We start from the raw sequence: 26,473 nt of genomic DNA on the forward strand, positions 1-26,473 counted from the left end.
TAATTTTTGCATTTATTTAATTTGATAAAAAAGACGAAGATTTGTTAAAACAGTATTCAAACATATTGACATTGCTTAAAAGACTCTAGACTATTAAAATGGAAGATAAACATACGGTACTAAAATTGTTACATACCTTAATTTTTTTCCGATAACAATTTTTATCATTCATAAAATCAAAGTATTTGCAAACACGCATGTTATGGTTTTCTGAATCAAACTTTACTTTTGCTCGAAGAACAAATGAAATATCTGATTGTTTGAAAACATCATTGACATTGGTACGACACGGGGCCGGCTAATTATTCAAAGAAATCTTAAGGTATTTGTTATGCCAATTAAGAAAACAGTATTAGCAATTTCAACATCCCTAAATTCATCACTTTGACAGAAGTGGACAATACTGATTGTTTTTACTAGGGACCTTACATGTTTGATATAATTTGGATATTTATATTAAAGATTGATATTTGGTAAAATAATTTCTCACATTCATCTGCAAATGAAACATACACTGAATATTGTTCAGATAAAATATTCAATGTGAATAATCAGGTGGTATATTTTTTTGACCATAAAGCATGAAATGAAAAAAAAAATCACCCGAAAACACCCACTGGACCATTTTTACATTCCATGGAAAAACCACTAGAACATGTTTACATTGGATACGACAACCACTGGATTATATTTACATTGCAAATGAAAACAAATTGTTAATAAATTAAATTGCATATGAAAACTACTGTATCATTTAACATTGCAAGGGAAAGCACTGGGTCATTTTTACAATGCATATAAAAACCCTATGCTCATGTTCACATTGCATAGTAAAATAACTGAATCAAATTTACATTGCAAAGGGAAAACTGCTCAAAGGTGGCGTGAATTCCAATGGAAAGCATCTCAAGTATCATTACTTTAGAACTGGAAATTCACATATAATACGTTACACCTAAAGAAATATGGCTGAAACTTAAATACTTCTGCTGTTGGATAGGGGGAGAGTTAAGTGTTACATCAAACTGAGTAATTTTCATATTCGTCGACTTAACGTTCTGAAAGAAGTAAAATTGTCAGAGAAGTAATGTTTCCCGTATGTAAAAAACGAGGATTAACATTTTAATTTCAGTCACAATCAGGTCTGTATGAACTTCCAGAGGCTTAAAATAAAAATATATTTTTTTATATCAATGTATGTCAAATTTTTGTGGCAGTGTATGTGTCAGTAAATACACAGTACTTCGTTGATGCTTTTCTGTGACATATGTGTCTACATAGCACTCCCTTGATCACTAGGATTCAACTGTTTACTTGGACACAAATTGGAGGAAGCTTTGGTATGCTATCAACACTCCATCCGGGTCCTCCCACTGTGGGTAATGGCCGACCCGCGAGCCGAGCACGTGGATTCGCGGATTTGGGACAACTTTCCTGCGTGATAAAAAAAGTAATCAAAAGATCATAGGCGACATTGTAGACATTGTACGTATATCAAATGTTGCTAAATTATATCCACTGCAAACATGGATGCATAATTTCTACACGGTTGACGTGAGTTTGCAACTGATAAACCAACATATAGAGTTTAAAGTGAAATCAAAGTTTTTTAAATATGCAAATATTTAACAGAAATAGTTGTTTGAAACTATGTTGAGCTCCAAATAATGTCAATTCTATGCAAAAACCACTAGGCCAGATGTTAGAATAGGCCGACTTAAGGCCCAAAAGATTCAGTTCCGTCTTGGTTTGTAAAGAAAAAAAAAATTCAACAAATGATGCCTCTGTTCTAAGCTAAGTCAGACGCTACATAAGCGTGGATAATTCCAGTTTGTTAATGACGCAATATCCTGTTTATATTCAAACTCTAGAAGTAACATGTCTTTGTTTACGTCTATTCCTTATTCTATGTATTTATTGATGAATACGACCTTAATACTGACAAATCTGCTCATGGTTTTTACAAAAATCTTATTTCTGATTTGATGATGCATGCGTTTAAGATTTAGAATATAATGGTAACACTTGCCCAATTACTTATTGCGAAACAAATGACTTATTGCAGAACAAATGACTTATTGAAGAACAAATGACTTATTGCAGAACAATTCACATATTGTAGAACAATGTTTTTTATTGCAGAACAAATTACTTATTTAAGAACAAGTGACTTATTGTAGAACATAGTATGTATTGCAGAACAAATGACTTATTGTACAACAAATGGCATATTGCAGAACACACCACTTATTGCAGAACAAATGACTTCTTGCAGAAAAAGATAGGCAGGCTAAATAATTAGTTCAAATGACTGAAATGTTTGATTATAATTATACACATCATCAGTTTTATTTATGTCTATCTATCATAAACAAGCTATTAAGTAGCCATGTATGGTTTGAGCAACAGGGCCGCGGAGACTCACTTATAATAATCTACGAAGGCAGGAGGATTCACTGGATCTGCCGGGCCATATATCATCTGAACTGGAAAAGGTAAAAGCATGATATCAGTAAGATTAGAATGTACGTTCACATATGGTGCTTACTTTAGTAATGAAGTAGATCTCGAAGATAGTACGCGTATTTCCTTGATCCATGTTTGTTTTCTTCAAGATAAACCAACTTAAAGACTTTGCTATCAAGGTGTTTGAGCAAATTGTTGTGTTGACCTATATCTTCGAATTTTAAGGATAACAAAAGTTATAAGCAAAGGCCGATGGTTTTTAACCCAAACTACAAAACAGTTAAGCTGTTCTTCTACTTTAAGAGTTAACAATTATATGAAACATTAATATGGTCACAGTCGTTTCAGGTCGTTCAGGACAAGTAAATACGATCTTAAACCTCACCATTGTCGGATACACCCGGATGATATACAATTTAAATGTAGCATACGTAATGGATCATTGGTTTATGCTAAAGTTAAAATCGTAACTGTAAGTTACAATTATGGCAAATGACATAAATATAAATGAACACTATATTTAAGTTAATGAATTGATAACACAAACTGTCGTTGGACAATGTGGACTACTTAGCATTAATATACTTCACACGACCACTCTATATAATTTGTCCATAAACAAAAGGTAATGGCAGATGGCACCACTTTTGTATTATAAATGAACGGACGAAATTGCGCACCTGGTACTTGTGTTTTCTGTAGGGCACCGACCCACCTGTCTTTGTTCTCACCCCTTTGCGTGATGTAATGTATAAGTCTTAAAACAGAGGTAATAAACCAATATACAAATGGCCATTGTTCTATAAAAATGTATTATTAAATGCATGTGCTTTAATTTTAGTCCAAGATAAGCCTGTGTAGTCTGCACGGACTAATAAGGGACGACACTCTCCGCCTTTATGGTTATTTCCATTCAAAGGAATTCTTTTTACAGTGAAAATCCTGTTTATGTGGAAAGTGTCGTCCCATTTAGCCGATGCGGACTGCGCACTTTATTCCATCATCAGACGTGCATTGTCGAAATAAACCACTGTGGAATATTTTTATTTCGGCAATGCTGAAATATAGCTGTCACGCGCGGCGGAGGATGGTCATATTACTTGGAATCAACTATAAAGTAATCATTTTTAGTCAAATCGAATCAGATTCAACAAAACAAACAAACAATTCACCAAGATGTAATATATTTTAAAGACAAAATGCAACACAAAATGCAACAAGAGATGTGTTTGTCAGAAACACAATGCCCCCTAATGCGCCTCTTTTTTTTACCTTTGACCTTGAAGGATGACCTTGACCTTGACATTTCGCCACTCAAAATGTGCAGCTCCATGAGATACACATGCATGCCAAATATCAAGTTGCTATGTTCAATATTTCAAAAGTTATTGCAAAACTTTACTGTAAGGTTAAAAATTTGGGCTAGAATGACAGACAGAAAGAAAGAAAGACAGACAGACAGGCCAAAACAATATTTATCCTACAGCTAAATGATTTTATAGAACAAGATAGGACTCATACAGAAAATATAAGGTTTTCTCCACGGATATTTTTAGATAATGTTTATTCCACAGATATTTTTAGAACATAGGGACTACTTTTTGGCCTTTCACCCCTGATTGCGTCATTCAGGTCATTGGGTGCGCAGTCGTTGGACGAGTTAACGAGTGTGTGTGTTTGCGATGGATTATTAAGAGGATAATACACGGCTGAGCCGGGCCGAGCAGTGATAATCGGCCCGCAGGAAGAATAACGGCCCGAGGGCTTTAGCGACCTGGGGCAGATTATCACTGCCAATCCCGGCTCAGCCGGGTATGTAACGTCTATAATATATATCTTACTTTTATACTAGATTATAGATGGGCAAAGGTTTTGAGTCATGCAATCATACTATTTTGGTCCTTCACTAAAATTTATGACCAACCAGCTTTCCGTACTTATATTTCCATTGAATGGATTACGCAATTTATGACGTATCTCATGTGACGTAATTTAAATGACGAAAGAAGCTAGACGCTTTGGATTTCAGAACAACAACAAATCGGACTTGGATGTTTTTTTTTTAACAGTTAAATATTTTTTAAGCATCGAACGATTAGTGTGTGTGTTTACGATGGATTATGAATGTGAATAACAGTGTTGAGATATAAAACTGGAATGAAACTGGTGAGACTGCATTTTCGATGTCGTTAAAATGTCGAATGTACTCAAATAACGCGATGTTTTTGTAGTGCCGGTGACATCTGGTGACACGCCCCATGCAGAGTTGGTACCCGGCTTGCGATGTTCATGTGGCGGGACCATGCTGCATGATGTGGAGCCAATCGGATGGACGCAGATGCCTGCTGGGATGACCATGCTCTCTTGTTACCCGGTCCGCGGACGTGTGCAGACGTGTCCTTATTGCCAGGAAGCTGCAGACAGTGCACGACGTCGTCGGTGACATTGGGGTGTGCACCGACGAGAGCACTGAAGGAGAAAACGATGAGACTGAAGGCGTCGATGATGCGGATCCGTTGCAGTTACCTACATTTCGCGAAGTTGTCCGTCACATTGGGGTGTGCACCGACATGAGCACTGTAAGGGGCAACGGTGAGACTGGCGGCGTCGGCGATGGTGAAGACGTGTTAACCGAAGGCGTCGATGATGCGGTTCCGTTGCAGCTACCTACATTTCGCGAAGTTGTCCGTCACATTGGGGTGTGCATCGACATGAGCACTGTAAGGGGCAACGGTGAGACTGGCGGCGTCAGCGATGGTGAAGACGTGTTAACCGAAGGCGTCGATGATGCGGTTCCGTTGCAGCTACCTACATTTCGGGAAGTTGTCCGTCACATTGGGGTGTGCACCGACATGAGCTCTGTAAGGGGCAACGGTGAGACTGGCGGCGTCGGTGACGGTGAAGCTACAGCGGAGGGAGAGAACAGTTGCAAGCCGTATCCTGACCAGCAGGGATTGTCCAGTTTTGAGAGCACAGAAGAGTCGTCTAGCTACGGGAACTCCGTCGGCATAGTCCTAACGGGGTTGCCCAAGAGACCTGTCGGCATAGTCCCACAGGAGTTGTCCAGTTTTGGGAACGCAGCCCTAGAAGAGTCGTCTAGCTACGGGAACTCTGTCGGCATAGTCCTAACGGGGTTGCCCAAGAGACCTGTCGGCATAGTCCCACAGGAGGTGTCCAGTTTTTTGGGAACGCAGCCCTAGAAGAGTCGTCTAGCTACGGGAACTCTGTCGGCATAGTCCTAACGGGATTGCCCAAGAGGCCTGTCGGCATAGTCCCACAGGAGTTGTCCAGTTTTCGGAGCACATCAGAAGAGTCGTCTAGCTACGGGAACCCTGTCGGCAAAGTCCCAACTGGGTTGCCCAAGAGACCTGTCGGCATAGACCCACAGGGATCTTCCAGATTTGTAGAGTCGTCCAGCTACGGCAATCCTGTTGGCATAGTCCAGCAGGGGTTGCCCAGTTATCCCACTGGCATAGTCCAGCAGGGATCTTTCAGATTTATAGAGTCGTCCAGCTACGGGAATCCTGCTGGCATAGTCCAGCAGGGATTGCCCAGTTATGGGAGCGCCAAGGTAAATCACCGTGAGTCGTCCGGTTACCGGTATCGCACCGGTGACCGCCAGCAGGTTTTTTTTAGCTAATGGAACAGCTAGGAGGTGTCCAGTCGCCGGTTTCCCTCTGGTAACACCAAGAGGAATCAGTTTAGTCATGACGACTCCTCGGTAAACCGCCATAGCGGTGCGTGCGGTTACGGAGTCGCCGCGTGTGTACGCCGTAAGATCTCGAAGGATGGATCTTGGGGACCTTTCAGGCGTGGCTCTGAAGGGTGGCGACCCTCAAGTTCTCGCCGTTGGGAGCGGTCCCAGCGGTGGAAATTAGGTGAGTGTCTGAGCGAGGGTGGGGGCCTGAGGTTATTATCTAGTTAAAGGGTGGGGGTGGGTACCTTTAATAGTTCTCTGTTTTTCTTGTTTTATTTTAGTTGTGTTTCGCTCCTTTTAGTGTCAGTGAAGTGTAAACTTGTTATGTGTCAAACAATCCTGTTGATAGAATCGATGTGTTTGATTAATCAGGCACGTGTCCACTTATTCGATTAGTCCCTTATTGGCCTCGCCCACCAGTCCATTGTTTAGTTATTATTTAGTAACTTTGAATATACATTATTAGACTGGTTACTCTTGGTCTCCGTGACAACGCAGGTTGATTTCACTGTCATGACATCCGGCAACTGATATCTTTTTTCATTTTTCTGTTCATGTTTCCCTGAGTGGGAGTGGATTTGTTTGAGCTGGTATTGCCACCGAAAATAGAGAAAACATACAGGTTATTGTGATTTTGTAATTAAATAGATATATTAACATTTATATTAATTATTAATTATTATTTCGTACTTGTACTAATGGTGTGTTTTCACGCGAGTGTAATACGCTTGATGTCGTAATGGGTACACGTCGCCTCGCTGAATACTGGGGGTAGTTGGCGGCAGGGCGAGGCATTTAGAATACTCTTATCAGATCCAGCTGTGAGCTCTTTCAGCCACTTTTATTTATATTTCTCTGAATAACCACTCATGGACATGTCATCATTGTATATTATGTCATTAGAAGATGTAAATTGTTGCATGTCAGGAACTGTGAGGAACTATTGCATGTCAGGAACCGTGGGAAACGGTTGCATGTCACCCAATGTGGTGGTAATGATTATTTAGATGTTAATTGTTCTCAACCTTAACTTCATGGTTTGCCAATGCAATTGATAAATTTTTTTTAGAAATTTTACTGTAACTGTGTTGATAACTGAAGGCTGTCCATGGCTTAAGCTCTGTGGATGAACTGGCTGGGCGAGCCCATTAATCTACGAGTTTCTTATTTACTGTTCTTTTTTAAGGGTCCTTGGGCCGGTGGTATCTTTCGGTTCTCGGCATAAGCCTGTGAACGGCAATATAAATCAATACTAAAAACTGTTGGCGTTTATTTTCAGATCAGGGGTCACTGACATTTTATGGAGGGTATTAAACCTTAATTAGGGTATGCATGCATATTAAAATATTCTTGGTGGTCGTACGAAAACCGGCCAATGGGTTCAATTAGTTGTGGTCTATCTAGGGTTGAGGCCCTCATTCTGCGCACGTTGTGGCGTACCTGTAGTTTTAAAACAATTAGGTTGTCCCGACTTTGGGGAGTCCGGGCACGGTCATGGATCCGCTAGGTCGCTGCGTCTAGGCGTACATCGCATGGCGAAGGCGCCCTCCTTGCTTAGGGACGGGGCATTGGGTCCGAGAGATAGTCAATATACTTCCTCGGGGTGCATGGGACGGCTCGGACGCAGTGGCTTTAGAGTACGTTGCATGGCGAAGGCAACCTCCTTGCTTTGCTTACGAAAGGGGCATTGGGGTCCGAGAGATAGTCAATATACTTCCTCAGGGGCGACGGGCGGCGGGACAACTATGACAATTGGTGGGACGACTCCTTTTGTGAGTAGGGGGTCGTCCCAAAAAGAGAAAAGTGAAGGGAGTGTAGTGCCGGTGACATCTGGTGACACGCCCCCGTGCAGAGTTGGTACCCGGCTTGCGATGTTCATGTGACGGGACCATGCTGCATGATGTGGAGCCAATCGGATGGACGCAGATGCCTGCTGGGATGACCATGCTCTCTTGCTACCCGGTCCGCGGACGTGTGCAGACGTGTCCCCTGAGGTAAGTATTGCCAGGAAGATAGATGCCCTGAGGTAAGTATTTCCAGGTGGATATATAAGTATAAGCCTGTGACGTAAGTATTAGCCTGTGACTTAGTGTCTTGCCCTGGAGGTTTAGCCTGTGCGTGGGGTAGGTATTCCCAGGAGGATCGGTGGTGTGCAGCCGACGACGATAGCGGACGAGCGTTTCCCTCGAAGAGTGTACTGCCGAGGACGACCGTGCCATCCTGACAAGGTTTACAGTCGATGCTCATGTGAGTGTATTAGTCAAGTGTCGTTGTTAGTAGTTGCTGTAATTTCAGGCAAAACCCACGGAAGAGCTAACCTCAATAAAAAACACATTTTGTTGAACAATTGATGGATTAAATTTAAGAAAAGTATCAGTGAATTGTTCTTTAACTGTTCGAAAGGAAATCGATGTTGAGTTAAAAGGGTAATTTCTTTGATGAATAAGACGTTCCTTTGTCAGTCGATCAAAGAATGTCTATTCACAAAGAATTGCCTGCTTGCATCCAGTGCGTTAAAATGGAAAAGATGGATGGCGATGAAGAAATGTCTCCAGAATTTTAACTCGTCATGGAAGCAAATTAAACTTTACGAAAATAAACATGGTTAGAAGATCTACACAACTTCACTTAGGTTTCTACACATTTTGTAAATTTCAAAATGGCAGCCATTTTTGTTTTCAGTATTTTACAGTGATGAAACCAGATTTGTAGTTTGAACACAACCGTATGTGCTCTACTTGAATGTGTAACATTTGGAACGTTGATTAAATTTGAATCGAGGCGTACAGCGGTCATTCTGGGCAGCGCCATTGCGGGATTCCCGCATCGAAATATTAATGGGCGCAATCTAAATATCAGTGGGCCATTCGAGCGCATAGATAATATAATTTGCGCTTTACAAATTTTATCAGTGGGGGATTTAATTTTAAAAAACAAAGCGACGGAATCGTACTGCGAGGCCTGCTGAGTTGAAATGTATGTTGAAAATAACCGTTGCTTGGCTACCGCGGGCGCACTTTGTTGAATCCTGTACTTCCATTTGTTGATAGATGTCACATGTAGGCAAACTGTGTCTACGTCATCAGAAATGTTGAAAACGTTTGTCAGCATATTTCGTTGCCTTTTTCCAACGTTTGTTTAGAAAAATAAAGTATTTAAACATGTCAAAGCGTAAATCAGAAAAGGAGAGCAGCGAGGAACGAACTCTCCTACATTTTTAAACAAAAACCAAGGAAAAGTGAAAGGACTTCTGATCAGGAAGGTGGCAAAGCAGCAGATACTTCGGCCGAAGCGAGTAGGCCTACATCGTCTGCTGGTTCAAGCGAACAAATGTTGAAACCTTCGGAAAAGGTAGATGATCATTTATTCCAGAAAGGTTGGGTAGAGAAATTTACGTGGTTGTCATACGATGACAAAAATAATTCAATGTTGTGTGACATTTGTAAAAAGCATAGTAAAAGTAACACGTTTGTTAACGGCTGTTGGAATTTTCGGACAAGTACTCATAATAATTCAACAGACATGCAGCTGGTGGCCCCTACTTTAAAATCTTTAAATGGCCCACTAAATTTATTGCTGATTGGCCATTCGCCTATCAGCAATCTGGCCCAGAATGAACACTGCGAGGCGTATAGCGATATTTTGTCTCGTTACTCTTCTTTTGCGTGGAATTCTTAAGGACTATTTCGAGTTCCGTAAACGGGAAAGATCACAATTAATATTACTACGCAATGTTAGATTCAGCTAATTTAATGTGTTTTTGCTTTTATTTTATAAATTAAAGACTACTATTTTTATTGCATCAGAAATAAATTAAATAAAAAAATATTGTAGGATAAATAGAATACTATGTTAGTGTGATTGTGTACTTAAATTTATCCCACTCGTCTCAGAAAGGCTTACAAGGCTCGGCAAACTTCGCCGTGTAAACCTTTCTTCACTCGTGGGATAAATTTAAGTACACAATCACACTAATATAGTATTCTATATACCCCCGATCTATCGAGCCGGGGGCATAAAAAACATTATTTAAAAATATTAAGTGCGTGACGTCATTATTAACACGTCAAACGACAAAAGTCATATTCTTTCCCGCTAAAGCTGCAGTTGTTTAGTATCCCGTGACGTTACCCGTTTCCGATAGACACCTATTTCCGATAGGTTCCGATATTGCGCGTGTTTTTGTTTACTACATGACGTCACAGGTAAACAACTTGCAAGCAAGTGCGTTCGACATCGGCGATTTTTTTGTAGCTCAACAATTTCGTGAAAATGCTGCGAATTAAGGTATCAAATTTACTTATTACAAATGTATACGTTTTTAACTGGTTTCTGCTAAGTACACATTTTGTTACTTAGTAAACAAGGTCTGAATACATCAATTAACTATGAACGCTCAATACGACAGCCATGTTTTGTTTCGTAAACTCCGCCCACTGTAATGTTATGGGTAAAGTTCCTCAATGATTATTGTAAAATACTACACCCTACTGTAAACACGGGTTATAAATTAACATGTTCTGCCTAGACTTATTATATCGGAATGGATTTCGATTGCTCATAATATGGTTTTAGTTCTGTAAATTGACATCAATACATTGATAAATCATACAACACATACTGCTACTCTGCTGGGTATACAGCAAAGGCAAAAACTGAGGGAACAAATCATTTTGTTTAAAGCTTAAATCTCCGACTTCCCGCGGACCCACGCATGCAAGGCGGCGTTCGTATTCACCGACAACTCTAACTAGGGCATACATGGCAGTTAAAGAGGATAATATCCCCGTATATAGGGCTTCAAAGATATATGGAGTGCCTCTTACCACGTTGCGCGATCGCGTAGACAGTAGAGTGTCGGTTGATAGCGTAAAAAATGGACCCGCACCGCTGCTTAGCCTCAGTGAGGAACAGCTACTGGTCGAGCATGTGAAAGGTCTAGCGCGTGTCGGGTACGGGTACACTCGGGCAGAAATATGCACCAAGGCGTCCGACTTCGCTGTTTACCTTGGAAAACGGGGAAGGGAAGAGAAACCACTTAGTCTCAAATGGTTCTATGGCTTCATGGGCAGGTGGCCAGAACTCAAAGTTGTTAAGCCATCCGGACTTCCTGAACAACGAGCAAGGTGTGCTTCTAAGGAGGTGATCCTAAACTACTTTGAAGAACTGAAAACTATCTTCGACAAGTACGAGTTGCACAACAAACCTCACCTTGTGTACAACATCGACGAAAAGGGTATAAATACCGAATATAGACCACCAAATATTGTAGCTGGCTTCGATGCACGTCCTCAAGTGGTGATGGCCGAACGATCGAAAACGGTGACAGTGATCGGCGGAGGAAATGCTCTTGGTTCCCAGATACCGCCATTCTTTGTATTTCCCGGTCAACGGATGCTACCGGAGCTTATGGTCGGAAAGAGTGAAGGGACTGAAGGCATGATGACGCAATCTGGTTGGTCAAACAGCGAAGTGTTTCTTCGCTATATGAAGACACACTTCTTGAAATATGCCATGGGACGCAACCAAGAAGATACCACATTGGTGTTGTACGATGGCCACAAGAGTCACATCTCCATTGAACTCATTGAATGGGCAAAAGAGAACAGAATAATACTATTCGTTCTACCACCTCACTGTTCCCATATTTTACAGCCCATGGATGTCGGTTGTTTCGGCCCATTCCAAAAGAAATACAACCAGGAATGTTTAACGTACTCCAGACTGCACCACCAATGTGTGACCCGGTACGATGTTTGCAAATTGGCGTGCAAAGCATACACTGTAGCTCTGTCGCATGTCATCTTGCAAGCATCGTTCAGGAAGACTGGAATTTATCCGTTGCAGAATGCCATTGATGCGGTGACTAGTCTTGGCGATGCCATAGCACCTTCAGAGCTGTATGCAGCCACCTGTGAAAAGCTGGCTTCTGGTGCGGATAACATTATCCAACATGAGCCTGACATAAACGACGGTGCAAAGTTCTTCAGTGACTTCCCCACTGAAGTTTCGAAGAAAGTGTCCAAACCCCGCCGAAATATCCACAAGCTTGTTGGTGGCAAAGCAATGACGGAAGACAAAACGTTCAACGATGTGCGTCAATACATTGCCGAGTCCGCCACCCGCCCATCGACCGCTGGCAAGGCAACAACTACAGGCAGTCCAGTAGCAGGACCATCACGTGCAATACAGACCAGTGATGATGACTCCATGTCCGTAGATGAAGATGTGACGGACGATGAGAAATGTTGCGTGTGCAAGAAGTACAACTGCACTTCAAAAGATGGACAGTCTCTTGCAATTTACACATGGGCGCAATGTGATGTATGCCAACACTGGACACACCTTAAATACTGCACACCAGTCAGAGTAGTCCGGAGAAACACCTCTTTCAAATGCCCATGTTGTTAAATAAGTTTTTTTGTTGTTTTAAATTTGCGATTTCAATGAATATTGTTTCTTAATTGAATTTGTTTATAGTTTTAGTGCATTTGCACCGCTGTTTCGTAAGTCAGTGCTTGAAATGACGTCACGATATGACTATTCATGGAACTATCGGAAACCGGTGTCGCACTTTCTGTTTTTACAGTTTTTGACGTCCGTTTGTTTTTATTGTTAACTTCCCTTATTTTGGCTCGTTTGTTCCCGTTTTTCGTTGTAAATTACACTTTGAACATTCATCTTGACGATGCAGTGACAGAAAAGACGACAATAAACACAGACAATTTTTTAAGGTGAGTTTTATTGTTAAATTATCGGAAACTGGTAACGCTAGGATATTTGTATTTTCATTATTTCTTTAAAATCGGGGACGCAGAGGTATGATAAACAGAAAAACATGTTAGTTACTGATCTTTTTTTAATATATTAAGCTCGGCACGAATAAAATAATTAAACAATGTTTGCTTAAAATAACATTGGGATTTTCCGTGTAGTTCTATTATCATTTTCTATTTTTAAAGAAATAATTTACGACTAAGACAATTGATGGGATAAATCGAATACTTGGTCGGTTCCGAATTAAGCGAAGTTTATTTCGCTCGGCCCGATAATCTGAACCACTCGCCAAGGCTCGTGGTTCAGATTTTCTAAGCCTCGCAAAATAAACTTCGCTTTATTCGGCACCGATCTAGTATTCTGTATTTATCCACATGCATGAAGCCAAATTTTCACAATGCAAGGCACAAATATTTTGATATAAATAATATAAATAAATAGAAATAATGACTCTCCAGAAACAATATCAAGAATCACATTCTATTAACAAGCCGCCAGTCTTTTGTTTACGTATTTAACATTTGATTGTAATACACAGAATTAACGATAAATATTTATAAGCATTCGTTAAGTTATAAAAAAAAATCTAAGATAGCTGGTAATATGATGACCTTCCATTTATGTCATACAAAATTGTACTCAATTGTATTGCATAGATTATACGTACACGATTTTGTACAATTATAAATTAAATATATATCATGTCTGTTAACATGATTGTATTTATTATTATTACATTACCAATTGTGTGACCTAATGAATTTAAATTTACTGTTTTAGACAATGTTCAATGTACGAGTCTTTATACATATTTTTCTTGTCTTGTTGTTTTGTTTAAGAGGCCCAGTACATATACAATACAATTAAGACATTGCAATACTTTCACCACACTATTTAAGATAAAAATGTTGGAAGCTGGGGTCGCTAAACATATCAATAAATATTTCAAACAGTAATCAAATAACAAAGACCACTTGAGTAAGATATGCCTGTAAATTATAACGGGAAAGTATGTTTACGTAACCACCAGGGCTATTGAACACAAACATCCTAAGATGTTCTTTTAAAGGCTGCATAGACCCTGGTTCAATGAATTCGCTCCAAATACAGACACTGTATATTAAATTCAATATCAAACGGACTGAACTTTTTATTACAAGCACAATGTAGAAAACAGTATCAATTAAACCAGTATAGGTAAACGTGTCAGCTACTTACCTTTTGCAGTAAAGTAAATGCTATAAATTAGGCGAATGCAATTTTAATATAACTTATCAGTTACCTTGCATTTGCAATATTTCCATTCTTATTTCTAACGAGCGCATAGAAGTCTTTCATCTCTTCTTCTGTCGGCTGCGACTCTGGACCAAATGTCCTTGCTAAGCTAAGTAACACACAAGCATAGAGTGAGCCTGATTCTAGTACAACGGGGCTTAATTTATGTGCGTAATGTGTTATCCCAAATTAGCATGTGCAGTTAGTTTTCCAGCCCAAACATAGCATGGAACATAAGATGTAGTGCTCCTATTTATAAACTTGTTTTGTAAATATGTTTAATATAACAACATTGTAACATATTACATAACATACAGTTTGCTATAAATATTAAAACAATGTCAGTTGTCCAGTAAAATTGTGTATACTTAATGAAACATCATACTACCAAGGGTTGCTTAATATGAGAACAAGTTTGATGTATATGGGCCTTGCTCTGTGAAAAGGGGGGTTTAATGCATGTACTTAAAGGGACAAAGGGACGTCCCAGATCAGCCTGTGCAGTCCATACAGGCTAATCAGGGACGACATTTTCCGCCTTAATGATATTATCGTTTCAAGAAAGTCTCTTCTTAGCAAAAAGCAAGTACATAGCTAAAGAAATGCAATATTTACATGTTCTACACATAAGTGCTAGAAATAATTAAAACAATGTTTAAGAATAATTTTGTTGTTTCTGCTTAACATATGTTTTTTCTCATGGTAATATCCACCGGAAAAATATGACACTAAATTTTCGTTAATAATGTATTTTTGCTTCAGAAAGTGTCGCCATTACCTTCTCTTAAACGCTGCATAAAAGCTGAGATGTGCCAACGTAGGGCCGATTACTGGCATCAACAGCAACTGAAATAAGAGATACATTTAACGAATTAATTCTAAACTTTAAAAGATAAGTCCGATATAGATGCATTTGATTGGCAGCGCATATTATTTAATTATGGTACAAGATAATTACCAAACGTAGCAATTTATATGTTTCTTTACAATTTTCTTCACAATTAGCAAACTTGCTTTCTTATGTATTGAAGTGAAGCATGTGTATGTTAAAAAATAAAATATCAAACTAAATGGAAGCTTAAAACAGTTGTCACCTGCTGCGAAACCATTGGATGATTAGTTTCTGGGAAAACGCCTTAAAGAAAAAAACACACAACACAGTTATAAATGTAAATGAATAATAAAGTTAAGCACCTTCTGAATAAGAACAGGGTGATAAGTCTCTAGGAAAATACCTGAAATACACATTATTGCAATAAAATGTTTGTTTAAGTAATTAAATGCATGCGAATAAAACCAATTGTCTCCAAATAAAAATTCGTACTAACTACGACCCCGTTAAGAAACGTGTAGATTTCGAAATGTACTGTTAAATATTTGGCATACACGTAATATTTTATAATATTGAGTGAAAAATTATTTTATATTAAAAAGAATACATTAAATCATACCTCCGTTAAGCATGCTTAATGAGTCGATGTGAAATTTTGCTTCATTGTGGTTGAATCTGCAACAGGTAGATGTAAATCGGAAATGTATAGTAACAAAGTTAAATATGTACCGTTTTAAATAATGCACGTTTTAAATTATTTAATAATTGTCATTTTATACTCTAAATTATGTGTACAAAGGATATTTAAAAACATTCACAAAAATACAAATTAAAAGTATAGTAAACACAGGCAAACTATAAATTTAAACTTAAGATTCCAAATAACAAAATTGTTAAAATATTATTACACTAATGGTTAAGCTGTATCAAATATTTGGAGAATAAATTAACTCCCAATAAATCTATATCAACAAACAGATTCAACCAACTGATATAGCAGTGCATGTGCAACGATAAAAACATATCTCTGTGCTAAAAAGAAGGAATTAAGATTTATAAATGAATTTTAGCTTATTGGGGGGACATACATAAATTTATAAAAAATAATGCAAAAGGTAAATCTATAAATCAGAATTTCAACGAAACATTTTTTCGGTTCAGCACATGGGCCCTTCAGTATGATTCAGGGTAAGATTGTTAGTTGTAAAATACAAGTAAAATTGTATTTGTGTCTGGATTGTGGGTACAGCTCCGTTTAATTCCAAGGAAATGGAAAACTGTATTTCATTTTCAACCAGATGCATGATATTCTCAAGTACCCGCATTAGATAACTAAATCCTTATAAATGTATGTGTGGGCCTATAAGTTTATATTGTCCTTCCACGCCAGCCGCTGCATTGTGTCCGGTTTGTGTCCCAGTACTGCGGCCTAACTAACATTCTAGACTACTCACAATAGGTTTTACTAATTTTGAGTAGTATTCATGTGTCATTTGGTAGTTTAACTAATTTCAGAGTAACCATTTAGTTTCCCTTACTAGCTTGCTAACAGGTAGAAACCCTAATTAACGTGTTATGCGGTAGTAAACATAAGTAATTTGCCACGCTGTATGTTACCTGTGTAACAACTCGAGTGCGACAGTGTCCCCGTAATCATGTGACAGCACGTGGGCGTGGCTTAAATTGAGCGAGACCAGAAGTGACTCATGGATATCTGCCTGCTCCTTAATTAGGTAGTCATAATTCATCTGAAACAAATATTGATAGACATGATTTTATATTAGCAATCTATATGTATCACGAGTAATATTTGAGGTTTTACAGTATATCAGACGTCATAATAATCATGTGCTTGTTTTTTGTTATTTTGTATCCACGACTTTGTATCTGTTGAGAACGACTTAATAATACGTGGAAAAAGTAGCAATATGTGCGATTGAGATAACTAACTCGTGGAAACGGTATAATAAATCATTATTACTACACGCAGTTTCAAAAGCAAATAAATTTACACACGCGAATCTGTTATATTTATATCATAGGAAATTATGCTACGCCCCCCCATTGTTATCGACCACTTGAAACTTATGATGGGATTGCAAGGTTGTTTACATGTGTTACCGCGACGTAGAATGCCGTTATCTCGTTTTACAACGATTTACTATCTTAGTTATCTTAATTCCACGACTTATTGTATGCGCCACCGAAAGAATTGCCTCATAATATTATAATGTAATAAATTTAATTATTAACACGATTTTTAACAAGCTGATGGTAATGATAATAATGATATAATCGTCATAAATAATATGATGGCGACAGTAGTGGTGTTATCTTTATAATACCAATACTATCTTATATTGCCTAACAAAGACCTAATTGACAAATGCCGTTATTCACTTCTCAGTACGAGAAGTATACAGCGCATAACAAGAAACCTTAACTTGTCCGACATGTCCATGGCCAAGATGGGCAACACAGGCTTCATATTTGTCCAGCCCTGACCAATCACCAACCAGATACCCCAATTTCAACTCACCGGCTTATCCGAGAATCCAAAACCTAACATGTCAACCAGAACGATTTGTTCAAAGTGCTGTTTAAGCCCATTTAGGACCTGCAACATTAACATAAACGAGCCGCGTTTTGGGAAAACCGGACGTGATGCACGTGCATAAAGTGTATTTTTATAGTATCACTTAAAGGACGTCTCTTCTTAACGAAAATCCACTGAAGGCGGAAAGGGTCGTCCCAGATTAGCCTGTGTGGATTGTTTACATTAATCTGGAAAGACACTTTTCGCACGTTCATTAAGCCCGGGTTTCCCAGACCTCGGCTAATATGAAATCACATTAAACTCATAATATGTTATTCTTTATTTTACAAAAAAACATGTGTTATTAAACAAAAGTAAGGCTTGAATGTTAACATCCGCAAGTCATTTCTTAAGATTTTCTGAAATGAAACAATACCCTATACGTTAACATGTTTATGTTCTGAGAAAGGCTGTTTTAATGCTTTTCAATGGACCGTTTTTAGTTTTGTCTTCAATTTTAAAAACTTGAGGGATACAATGAAATGCTTTTTTTAACTAATTTGTACTCTGTGGGTGTAAAGCAATCTTTATATAACCAAGTTGGGTGAACAATGTTTAAGGTTTAATTCAATTATTCATAAATATAAATTCATTTTGCCTACTGTCATTAAGCCTATAACGAAGCTCTTCCGAAATGTTACTGTCAAAGACATTTTCATCAAGTATGTCAAAAATCCCAAGTATGGCAACAATGCATTTAAAAGCGTTAAAGTGGTACACTTAAAGGGGCCTTTTCATGTTTTGGTAAATTGACATATTGAAAAAAGTTGTTTCAGATACGCAAATTTTCGTTTTAGTTATGATATTTGTGAGGAAACAGTTATACTGAACATTTTCCATGCTCTGAAATAGCCATTATATACATCTTTTGACGATTTTTAAACCTGAAAATTATCAAGCGTTGCAACGCGAAACGATTGAATAATTTGGCGAGTTCTGTTGTTGTCGTTATATTTTTTGAAACTACGAGGATTGCTTATATAAAGAATAAAATACGTTCTTTATGGCATGAGTACGGCTGGCCGAGTGGTCTAAATGGGTAGACTTTTACTCCAGGGGTCAGTGGTTCGAGCCCTGATGAGGTCTACTTTTTATATTGAATTCTTGATTTTTTTCTGGAGCTTTTTAGATCCAATGTTAACATTTATCAATATAAAGCATTTAATGACAAACTTCAATACAAGTCTACATAAACGGACTGCCAGAGCCTTTGAACCATTGGGTTATAAAGCTTAGAGCTGAATCATTGCAACCAACTTCAATACATGCCAAATCTGTGAAAAGGCCCCTTTAAAGAGCATACTTGTACTGTGCTTAACAAAAGCGTGACCTGACACAGAGCGAAATTCATCTGCAAAGAGAGGCCAATACACCCTACTGCATCTGTGCATCAGCTGTTCGTTACCTTGGAATAGTCGTGACTGGATGTTGGGAAACCATGGATACACAATAATGTTGAACCATCATCCTTAAAGCCATCTTCAACTGAAAAAATACGATGTGTTGAAAGGTTCTGATATATTCGAATTGATTATATTTTTTTAGTGTAACATATCTCATTTATTTACTGTACAAAATAAAGAATGTGGAAAAACGAACAAAAAAACATAATTATACAGAGCAGTGATTTCCGTTCATATTTGGGTCCGATAGAGACACCAATTCCCGGCGGGAAAAAGTATATAATTTTCCCCTCAATTTAAGGGTTCCTACAAAAAAAAAATCAAATAAGCCTCAATATTTCATTAATATCAAATCCAGCTCTTTAAGTTGAACGTTAGTAAATAAAATATTTATATCACTTTCATGATAAAGTGTTAGGTATTTGTTAGCAAAAAAACAACAACACCAATTTCCCTAATTTAGTCAAAACGACGCATTTAGCCCAATTAAAAGACACCCGGCCCCATTCCTTAAATGGTGACAAAATGCAGAGAGAATCTTAGAAGCAAAAGAGCCTCGTTCTGGGAAAACTGGGCTTAATGCATGTGGGTAAAGTGTCGTCACAGATGAGCCTCTGCAGAGCGCACAGGCTAATCAGGGACGATACTTTTCGCCTAAACTGGATTTTCGTTTAAAAGAGACTTTCTCAAAACGTAACTATAAAAATTACTATAAAAATACTAACCAATGTAGAAGATATCGAAATCCTTGTACTTCAGGACACTTCCTTTCTTTCGCCAGTTTTTCAGCGTTGCAGACAACGGGGGAGGAGGGATGTTCAGATAACCCAAAGTAGCCGCAGTTACTGCCACTACCCATATCATCGCCTTGTAACCCATAACTGAAATGATTCCATACATAAACTCAACACTTTCTTCATGGGGAATGTCTTATAAGGTCTCTAGAGCAGTGAACGGAATGTTTGCCATTCGTTCATCCGTCCCTCTGCCTATCGGGTAGAACTTGATACTGCGATATATCAAACAGAACTGAATACATATTTCAACCTCCGCGCAGAGGTTTGACGGGAACCAGGATAGCTGGATCAAATCCCTGCCGTCATATCCAATCACGGATGATAGCCTAGCTACGTGGTACAATAATTTTACCGTAATTTCGCATTTTTTTTAAACTTATGTAATTATTTTTTATTATGAGCTTTAACTTATACACGTTTTTCAAAAAGTAAAAGAAAATGATACTTCTTTTCCTAATATAATACTTAAACCAAAAAAATACTACCAAATCTGGTAGGATTTTCTTGTGATGGTAGAGATATGTTTGAGAAAGCAAGGAACGACAACTCTGCGTGGAGATTGTACATATTTAAAGGGGCCTTTTTCCACAGATTTTGGCATGTATTGAAGTTTGTCAGTAAATGCTTTATATTGATAACTGTTTAACATTGGATCTAAAAAGCTTCAGTAAAAAACATTAATACAATTAAAGAAAGAAAACAAAGTAATCCCCAACTAGGCTCGAACCACTGACCCCTGGAGTTAGTCTCTCGCTTAGACCATGCGGCCATCCGTGCTCATACAGTGAGTGATGTATTTTATACTTTATATAAGAATCCTCTTAGTATCCCAAAATATACGACAACAACAGAACTCTCCAAATTATTAAATCGTTTTGCGTTGCAACGATTTATAAGTTTTAGGTTTTAAAATCGTCAAAAGATGCATATAATGAATATTTTAGAGCATGGGAAATGTTCAGTATAACGGTTTCCTCACAAATATCATAACTACAACGAAAATTTGCGAACCTGTAACTACTTTTTAACCAAATTTACTTTACAATTTATTTAAATTTACCAAAACGTGAAAATACCCCATTCAGAAACTGGACACTTCGACCGAGGCTGCATTATGCAAAGTGGTCGTCGTTTGTGGCTCTTGGGCTCCTGAATTTGAATGCCGAAAGATGGCCGGGCCGTTTTTAGAGTTAAGATTTCCTGATAATGTTTTGGAGCTTATGTTTTTGAGCAGAAAGTGTTGCAGAGAAAAATCTACATAGGATTTGATCATGAAACATTACACATGAACATTCAAATATAAAAGCAATACGTATTATTTTTAATTCATAGTGTTACTTACTGAATTGAGGTTAATGTAGCGTCAATGACAATCATAGGGAGTTAACATCGATTTTAGGGAGCTCAAAACCTAACACATAGTCCAGAATAATTCACAAAACAATTAAATGTAAATAAAACTAACCTCATCACGACTCAAATTTAATAGCAATACAAGAGAATACAACCAGAGGGCCAGATAAGGTGCGTATTTGCGTAAAATACGCATAAGAAAATAGAAAAGACGCATGACTTAAAATTTTGTTGAGTTGTTTGACAAATTTTTTTTTTCTCATGTTATTTTGTATTACTACTGGACAATTTTGAAAGAGAGAAAAAAGTTTGAGCGTTTTTGGGAGGAGGGGAATAGTAGCTAATGCCGAATGCCTGTGGCTAAATTCGGATTACGCATCGTGTGCAATTTCAATGCGTATTAGCTATTTAGGTTACAATATACTAAATAATTTTGGAGTGCAATGCTATACCCTCTAAAATTGGAATGTCATTTATTTGAAGACACAATTCTCTATATGGGCACTTGCCATGACTTTATTTTTGAATATTTCTGTGTGCATGTGGTAGGGAAAACATTGCTGTATACTAAAAATTCAGTGTTTTGCTTTTAGGTTGGAGACTACATGAGACTTTGACAGATGGCGGGAAACCATCATCAACTTGAGAAAAGCCGGTAGAAAGATGGCCTTAAAACAGTGACCGCGGATTCGCGTCGAGTTCTTTCTTACATACCACATTTATTGTTTAAATCATTTCGGCTTGGAATGCTCTTGAAGAAAAGGTATGGCTATGAGGGTGTCTACGCGCAAAAGTTTGACCTTTTTTTGCGTTGAAGTTGTTGGTTTTACATTGAATTTTTTTAAGGAAATCTTTTGGTTTATTGTGATTTATACTGCATATAAATTCATGTAAACATTACTGGTTCCCGTCATTGTGTGCACACCGGTAAAAACGTAGTAACATGACCATCTATAGAATGTGGTTCCCGATCTAATTTACTCCTCAGTCAAAACGGTATCATTTCATTTTGGCCCACAATAAAGGCAGCTGTTGACACAACGGGCTCTCCGCTGCTTTGTTGAGAATCGATTTACGCTTATGATGAAAACATTTGACATCACATTCGATAAAACCCGAAACGCCCAACTGCAAGCATTTAATTTTTGCTATCAGTTCATCTCTTGTGCGGCACTATGGAAACACCTTTTCTTTCAAGCACTTTTTAAGTCGAAAAACACATATAATTAACAAGTTTTGTGGGCCAAGCTTTGAAGATTTTGATCGTGGCTGTACAGTGTGTGCTAAACAGTAGCTTGCCAAATCAAGACGGAAAAAAATAGATTAATGGCTGCTTATAGGCCAAGGGCAAAAGAACTTGGAATAACTGTTAAATAAAATAAAAGTGATTGCTTTATTGTGTACAAGACTGCTTGTAAAAGTGAGTTAATACTACACGTACAATTTATTATTAATTCTGATCCTTCGAACATAAATGTTCCTTAGAATGATCGGATTTTGATTTTTACTCATCAATTACAAATTTCATGAGTGAAATACCCCTCGGCTGAAACAATTTTCTGGAGCTCTGAATACAACTCAATCTAATTTTTATTTAATTACACTGGTTGGATACATATCCGAGCAGCAGAAAAGTGACTACCTTAGGCACGATGTAAATAATTATAAAATACCGTTATAAGAAATACGTTTCATTTTGCAACTGAGCAAGTGAAACACTCACTGAGTGGTGAAGGGTAAACAACTTATCTCCAAATTAAATCCCAAGGTATATAGATAATTTTCACGTACTTGTACAATTAAATGTGTTTTAAAACATATGCATACCTAACAATATGCAAAACGTCGGCACACACTAACACCCGTTTTTAAATAACGAAACTCAATCCACTGTTTTAGGCAGTTTAAATTTGTAAAATTTACTACCGCCTTCCTTCACATGGGTTATTTTCTAGGACGATTTTAGTCACATGTCTTTGTATATGACACGTGTCTTCTGACACGGACGCATACTTCTCCATCCGCATACATTAAGATAAAGTCCGCGGAAGAATTTAACTTATTTCTAAACAAGTAAACTTCTTGCATTAATGTTTTAAAGTGATAACATTAACCTTGTTTTAAGTTCAAACACTAGAAACGCTGCTATATATATATATATATATATATATATATATATATATATATATATATATATATATATATATATATATATATATGTGTGTCTAATTTGTGCGTGCAACAAAATGAGTGTACTTGCCTTTTCATGTAAAGCCTAAAGGTAGTTTCTACGTTATTTCCGAGTACAAGCATAAGCATTTAAGATAACACTTTTATATATCCTTCATCTCCGGTGGAAAAGCATTTAAAATTGATAATTTAAATAAATCCCAGAGTGAATAATTGCACATAGTTAGTCGAACCATACATTACGGTGATTTTTGCAAGTGTTTAGTCGAAACGTCACATTCACATGTTGACACAAATGAAACAATTAATATATTAAAGAATATATTTGGCATATCCGGAGTTTAAAGTAAAGGAAGCCTTTTTATATTAGTAACAAATTAAATTGAAAACAAATCTTTTATTGTTCTTGTTTTCAGTTGTTAGTTGGATACCCGCAAGACATGTTTGTTATGAAGTGAACGTATATTCAAACAACACAATAGTGTTCGTAGATAAAATGATACTACATGAGATCACATTGTATATGTCCTCACATGGCTCATTATGAATTTATTTTCCTCCATTCGCCATGGAAACATACGTTGTTAACATTTGACTTAGACGCAGTTTTTTCTCTTCATATTCAAGTCTCACTTTCCGTGCCGCGTCATGCGAACATGTGTTTTATGGCGTAGGCGGTCATGGTAGCTCAAGCCCAGCCAGAGCCTGCGCAATTGCCCAGTCTAAGCTAGTCTGACCGCATATGGCATTATACCTAGTTTTTCTTGAATGCTCTGAGCTTTTATGAGTACATACGTACAGCCCAGCGACACGGAGGGTCAATATCTGGGAGTTGGATTATTGCAACTAGCATTAGACCCAAATTCACATGCCGCGGGTCTTTGATAATCTTATTGTATTTTCTAAATGGAACATCCAAACCACGATACTTGTTGATAAAAAATTGAAGTCACACTTTTTTAAGGACACTTGCAAATATCGATAGCCTATGCTGGCTGATAGGGACGATTTCCAGACAGACTGTCCGTCAACGTCACAAAATGATAAATAAACGATTTTTCTATTATCTGTACACTATTCTGTTATGATACTTTTTCTCGCAATGTAAATCTTCTTCTGGCGATTTACATATACTGCTCTGACACTGAAAGTCGTGGGGATGTAATTTATTGTTAATGCTTACATGTGTAATCAGGGTGCAGAATCAACTGCGTTCACAGAAGATTACACACGGGCTGGGCAGAATGTAAGCAAACCGGTAAGAACTTTATTTTTGAAAATATCTCAAGTTATTGAAATACATTAAAAAAATCTTTAGAGTATAAAAGACAGTTTTGTTTTTCTTTCAGTTTTTGTCGATATCTTAAAAATTTAAGAAAGAATCCCTGAATACGTCTGAAATCGTTGCCGAATTTTCACCTTGTGTGCAGCATAACCATGTACATAAATGCTGTACACATCAAATTTTTGGCTAAGAACACAGGCTTATTAAATAAAGTAATTCCGGTGTATTTCACATTGCCATAAGTGGCATACAGCCTGTCTTTCATGCGACAGTTAACATGATTGAGATAAATAAAAATATTATTTTATTATTTGATAAAAAGCAAAACTTACCGGTGTCTTAACATCCATTAACGTTTAACTGTCAACCGCACTAAGTCACGTGATCTTGCACCCTGGTAATTATAACTGTGCCAAAATGTGCGCTTCGTATGAACATGCAGAAACTAGTCTGCATTTCTTTACACTGCTCAGTGTAACATTCTATACTACAAAGACGCTATAATGATGCTTATGTTCCGGTAAACTATGCTAAAATCAACCAATGGAATGAACGGAGTGTATTCTTTTGGGTCTGCTGGCGTTATGTGAAAGTCATTTTATGTGAAAAGCTGGGTTAAACATCTACGCCGGAAAACCTCCAAATTAATACGAAACAAAGTTTCGTCCCTGATTGGCATATGCGGACTGCACATGCTAGCATATAACGACAATTTACGCACGTGCATTTAAACCCGTTTTCCCAGAGCGAGGCCCAAATGCATTTTATTTTTTAGCAAGGACACGCACTTAGGGCCCTCACATTTTCTTTCACATGATCTTTGCATCTCTCCACCCAGGAGTATACATGGGTACCTGTGAGGGAAAAAGCCAATGTGCCGTGGCTGCATACTGCGCCAAATGTAAACGGACGACTTATATCCCAGTGATCGGGGGGTAAATGTCAAAGTCGATTGAAGATGAGTGTAGAATCATAATCAGACTATAAACACATGCATTTACCATTTACCATTTGATAAGAGATGAACTAGATATTGGCAACACTGACATGCATATGGACAGAGCGCAGATAATGGGTTGTTAATATACAAGGCATTAAAACACTTGTGCTACGATTTGGAGAATATCTTAATACTGAAATTATAATTTCAAATGTGTATACATTTTGTAAACATAAACTGGGTCCCTTTGGTGTAGACAGGCAATACCCAAAGAAAATATCAAAAGCGTGGTCGGGTGGGTACACACAGCAATAAATAACATTCATGCAAGAGTGCAATGGCATACAGTCCAGATAAAGAACCCAGCTAAGCTCTGATTTACAAACGGCAAAACAATCACAGACATGTTTCAGAATGGTTTCTGATACCCATTCTTGATATATAATGAGTGGGAAACTCAACAAATAACTTATAAGAGTAGAAATTCTCTGAAAACTTGATGAAAAAAAGCAGGAATCAACGTTTGACACTACTCCACCGAAACGTTGATTGATTATCGAGGAAAGAATCATAACACCGAAAGCGAAAGCGAGTGCGTTGTCTTCAAATAATAAGCATGTCCGAATAAATCAATCCGAATTAAACATCTGTAAACAACATATCATCATTTTAAAAGGTACAACTGGACAAAAGAACATGCGTAAACTTACCTAAGTTGTCAACGTTCGATATTGCAAACTGAAGCAAACATAAGCTGACGCTGTGATTGATACTAATCGAAACACTTTATCTAGTATCCCAATGTCAACATAAATCAGACGGAAACCCCACAAATGAAAATTTCACAGGATCATAATTCTAA

General features: G+C 37.8%; 1 protein-coding gene across 5 annotated transcripts; it reads right to left on the reverse strand.

Moving 5' to 3' along the window:
* LOC127868828 (mesoderm-specific transcript protein-like) lies at positions 1 to 26,473 on the reverse strand. 5 transcript variants are annotated; one of them, XM_052410915.1, is made up of 12 exons: positions 26,322 to 26,473; positions 19,772 to 19,927; positions 19,049 to 19,128; positions 17,587 to 17,664; positions 16,665 to 16,771; positions 15,667 to 15,722; positions 15,310 to 15,350; positions 14,994 to 15,061; positions 14,223 to 14,324; positions 3,147 to 3,223; positions 2,426 to 2,486; positions 1 to 1,434 (listed from the first exon to the last, which is right to left on the reverse strand). In XM_052410915.1, exons 2-12 carry the CDS (start codon positions 19,923 to 19,925, stop codon positions 1,311 to 1,313), a joined length of 948 nt encoding a protein of 315 aa, XP_052266875.1. In that variant the 5' UTR covers positions 19,926 to 19,927; positions 26,322 to 26,473; the 3' UTR covers positions 1 to 1,310. The 5 variants fall into 5 exon arrangements, with proteins under 5 accessions (XP_052266875.1, XP_052266872.1, XP_052266874.1 ...); XM_052410912.1 differs by having other exon boundaries at positions 16,665 to 16,795; XM_052410914.1 differs by lacking the exon at positions 15,310 to 15,350 and adding an exon at positions 15,410 to 15,450 and having other exon boundaries at positions 16,665 to 16,795.

Source organism: Dreissena polymorpha, chromosome 2 (assembly GCF_020536995.1).
Source record: "Dreissena polymorpha isolate Duluth1 chromosome 2, UMN_Dpol_1.0, whole genome shotgun sequence".
Taxonomy (NCBI): Eukaryota; Metazoa; Mollusca; class Bivalvia; order Myida; family Dreissenidae; genus Dreissena; species Dreissena polymorpha.